Here is a 3,208-nt window from a genome sequence, read left to right as displayed (position 1 = left end):
TGTAGGCAAGCCAGTCCTTTGATGCTTCGGTTCCATCTTAAAGGAGCCTCAGCTTGCCTTCGGAAGAGCAGTTTGGAGGTAAGTCAGGGAAGAAGGGGCCCCACTGCTGGGGGTAAGGGAGTCAGGGTGGAGGTCTGGGCTGATTTGTTCTTCCACCCCTGTGGGTTTGACGGACTTGGAACAGGTCCTTTCTCAGAGCCATCCAGACAGCATCTGCTTGGACAATCTCAACCCCAGGACTCCCAGCTGCTTTGGGATGAGCCTCTGGCCCCCTGCCTTAGTTGAGAAGTCCTGGCTGGTTTGTTTAGGCAGCTGCCTGGGGTAGTTTGAACAGAACAGGCCACGGAGTGGGAGGGGTGGAGGGGTGTGTGTGTGTGTGTGTGTGTGTGTGTGTGTGCATTTGCACAAGGGGCCTTGTCTGGACCAGGGCAGCAAAACATACCTATGGGGGGCTCCAGTGGGAGGGGCTGTGGCCAGGATGTGGGAGGGCAGAAGGGAGGTTCTGTGAAGTGCTGGGGGAAGGGGTGGCTGGAAAACAGATTTCAAGTCATAAAGTCAGCTAGGAACAGGCCGAGGCAGAAAGCTCTGTGCAGAGGAGAAGCTGGGGTCCACTTCCATCCTGTCTTCACCTTGCCTGCCTACACGACCTTGGCAAGTCCAAGCCCTCCTATGGGCCTCAGTTTCTTTCTCCTATGGAGTGAGGGTGGTGGGTTGGGTGGTGCTGGATTCTGGCTGGGTTCTGCAGGGCCTTCTAATGGTTGGGATCTGAGGAGGGGTAGGTCCTTTCTGTGACTCCTTAGGCTGACTCACCTGGGTGGCATGTCCTTCCCTGTAGGAGTTACCATGCAGGAACTGTGCCTGCTTTGCTGGGCTGTTCTCCTGAACCTGGTGCAAGCTTGTCCGGAGTCCTGTGACTGTAGCAAGAAGTATGGCTTCCAGATTGCAGACTGTGCCTATCGTGACCTGGAGGCCGTGCCACCAGGCTTCCCAGCCAATGTGACCACACTGAGTCTGTCAGCCAACAGGCTGCCAGGCCTGCCGGAGGGAGCTTTTAACGAGGTGCCCCTACTGCAGTCGCTGTGGCTGGCACACAATGAGATCCGCTCGGTGGCTGCTGGTGCCCTGGCCTCTCTGGGCCAGCTCAAGAGTCTGGATGTCAGTCACAATCTCATCTCCGAGTTTGCCTGGGGCGACTTGCACAACCTCAGCGCTCTGCAGTTGCTCAAGATGGACAGCAATGAGCTGGCCTTTATCCCTCGGGATGCCTTCCGCAGCCTCCGTGCCCTGCGCTCCCTGCAGCTCAATCACAACCGTCTGCACTCTTTGGCTGAGGGCACCTTTGCACCCCTCACCGCGCTGTCTCACTTGCAGATCAATGACAACCCTTTTGACTGCACCTGCGGCATTGTGTGGTTCAAGACATGGGCCCTGGCTACAGCAGTGTCTATTCCGGAACAGGACAACATTGCCTGTACTTCACCACATGTGCTGAAGGGCACCCCACTGAGCCGTCTGCCACCCCTGCCCTGCTCAGCACCCTCGGTGCAGCTAAGCTACCAGCCCAGCCAGGACGGAGCAGAGCTGCGGCCTGGCTTTGTGCTGGCACTCCACTGCGATGTGGATGGACAGCCAGTCCCCCAGCTTCACTGGCATATCCACACCCCTGGTGGCACAGTGGAGATCGCCAGTCCTAATGTAGGCACCGACGGACGTACCCTACCTGGTGCCCTTGCAGCCAGCGGGCGGCCACGCTTCCAGGCCTTTGCCAATGGTAGTCTACTTATCCCTGACTTTGGCAAGCTGGAGGAGGGCACCTATAGCTGTCTGGCCACCAACGAGCTAGGCAGTGCTGAGAGCTCTGTGAATGTGGCACTGGCCACTCCTGGCGAGGGGGGCGAGGATACACTGGGACGCAGGTTCCATGGCAAAGCAGTGGAGGGCAAAGGATGCTACACAGTTGACAACGAGGTACAGCCGTCTGGACCCGAGGACAATGTGGTTATCATTTACCTCAGCCGTGCCGGGGCCCCGGAGGCTGCAATTGCAGCAGAAGGGAAGCCTGCGCAGCAGCTCTCGGGCCTGCTTCTACTGGGCCAAAGCTTGCTTGTTCTCTCCCTTGCCTGCTTCTAACCACACCTTGTCCCAGCTGGCTGGAGCAGCCCCAGGGCCTTTCCAGCTCCTCCTGACCCTGCCAAGGTTCCTTCTAAGTACTGAGGTCTGGGGCTGGTGAGGCCTGAGGTTGGCCTGGCAACTTCATATTTTCCTACCTCCCTTTCTAAGCTCTTCCAGGCCACTCGTTGCTCCAACTTGTCGATCTGCTCAGAGCTAGCAGCTAGGATAGAACCATATCCCAGAACTCATCGTCTCTGGTGCTAATTGCTGCTAACAGTATTGCCTATGCTCCTGTCAGGGGCAGCATGCTAACAGGGCACCAATGATGCCCTAACCCTGGCCCACTTTATGCACTGAGGTAAGGAGCTTGGGGAGGCCACCCAAGTGGGTACTGGGGCCGGGTTGGAGGGGAACCTGGAGTGGCCAGTACAGGATCTGGAAAGGGGGTACTACAGGAAGGGCTGGGGATGCTGAAAGCTCTCCCTGTCTTCTTAATGTCCTCTGGTGAAATGTGGAAACTGTCCCTGGCTGGGCCTCTCTCTCCTCTCGCTCCAAATCCCACAGCCTGTGCCTGCTTCTCGAGACTCTTGTCCCTCCTTTATTTCCAAGTGTGTACCGGTAACCTGCCTCTCCAAAGAAGCTAGCCAGTCTGGGATAGCCGGGGGAAAAAATAAACAGCATTTCTGATGCCCCCTTTCGTCTGCCTGGAATTCTGTTGGGATCAAAGAGTCCTTGTGAAAGGATGGGATGGCCACATGGAAGAGTCGTGCCAACACAAGGCAGGGACCCACAGGACTATGTGCAGGGTGTTCTGGGTAACATGGAAGGGGGGCCCAGACTCATCACTGGGCCTTAAGATGAGCCAAATTGTATATTTTTGTCTCCAAACTAACTCATGGGACAGGTGGGATAGGAACCTGAGCATTGCTTTCTGCATTTTGGGAGGGGGTTAGGTGAAAGACATGTGTTGTAGACCCAGGAAGAGTGTTAGGAATAGAGTTGGGGACAGATGGGGCAAGAACATGGACTGAGACTGAAGGATGGGGAAGTAGGGGACAAAGGACAAAGAAGAAAGTGACGACAGCCTGAAGGAAAA

The 3,208-nt window shown here is 56.5% G+C and overlaps 1 protein-coding gene across 2 annotated transcripts; it reads left to right on the top strand.

Annotated features, from left to right (window-relative positions):
* Positions 1-2,803, top strand: Islr (immunoglobulin superfamily containing leucine rich repeat). 2 transcript variants are annotated; one of them, XM_041647749.1, is made up of 2 exons: positions 1-78; positions 836-2,803. In XM_041647749.1, exon 2 carries the CDS (start codon positions 844-846, stop codon positions 2,128-2,130), a length of 1,287 nt encoding a protein of 428 aa, XP_041503683.1. In that variant the 5' UTR covers positions 1-78; positions 836-843; the 3' UTR covers positions 2,131-2,803. The 2 variants fall into 2 exon arrangements, with proteins under 2 accessions (XP_041503683.1, XP_041503682.1); XM_041647748.1 differs by lacking the exon at positions 1-78 and adding an exon at positions 566-651.
* Positions 2,804-3,208: the final 405 nt, after the last annotated feature.

This window comes from Microtus oregoni, unplaced genomic scaffold (genome assembly GCF_018167655.1).
Source record: "Microtus oregoni isolate MIOR12 unplaced genomic scaffold, Mior012 000226F_ref0000253, whole genome shotgun sequence".
Taxonomy (NCBI): domain Eukaryota; kingdom Metazoa; phylum Chordata; class Mammalia; order Rodentia; family Cricetidae; genus Microtus; species Microtus oregoni.
Note: the sequence above shows the minus strand (reverse complement) of the source record. Positions and strands in the feature narration are given on the sequence as shown.

Coding starts and splice junctions, on each gene's coding strand:
- Islr (XM_041647749.1), top strand. CDS start 844: ATGCAGGAACTGTGCCTGCTTTGCTGGGCTGTTCTCCTGAACCTGGTG.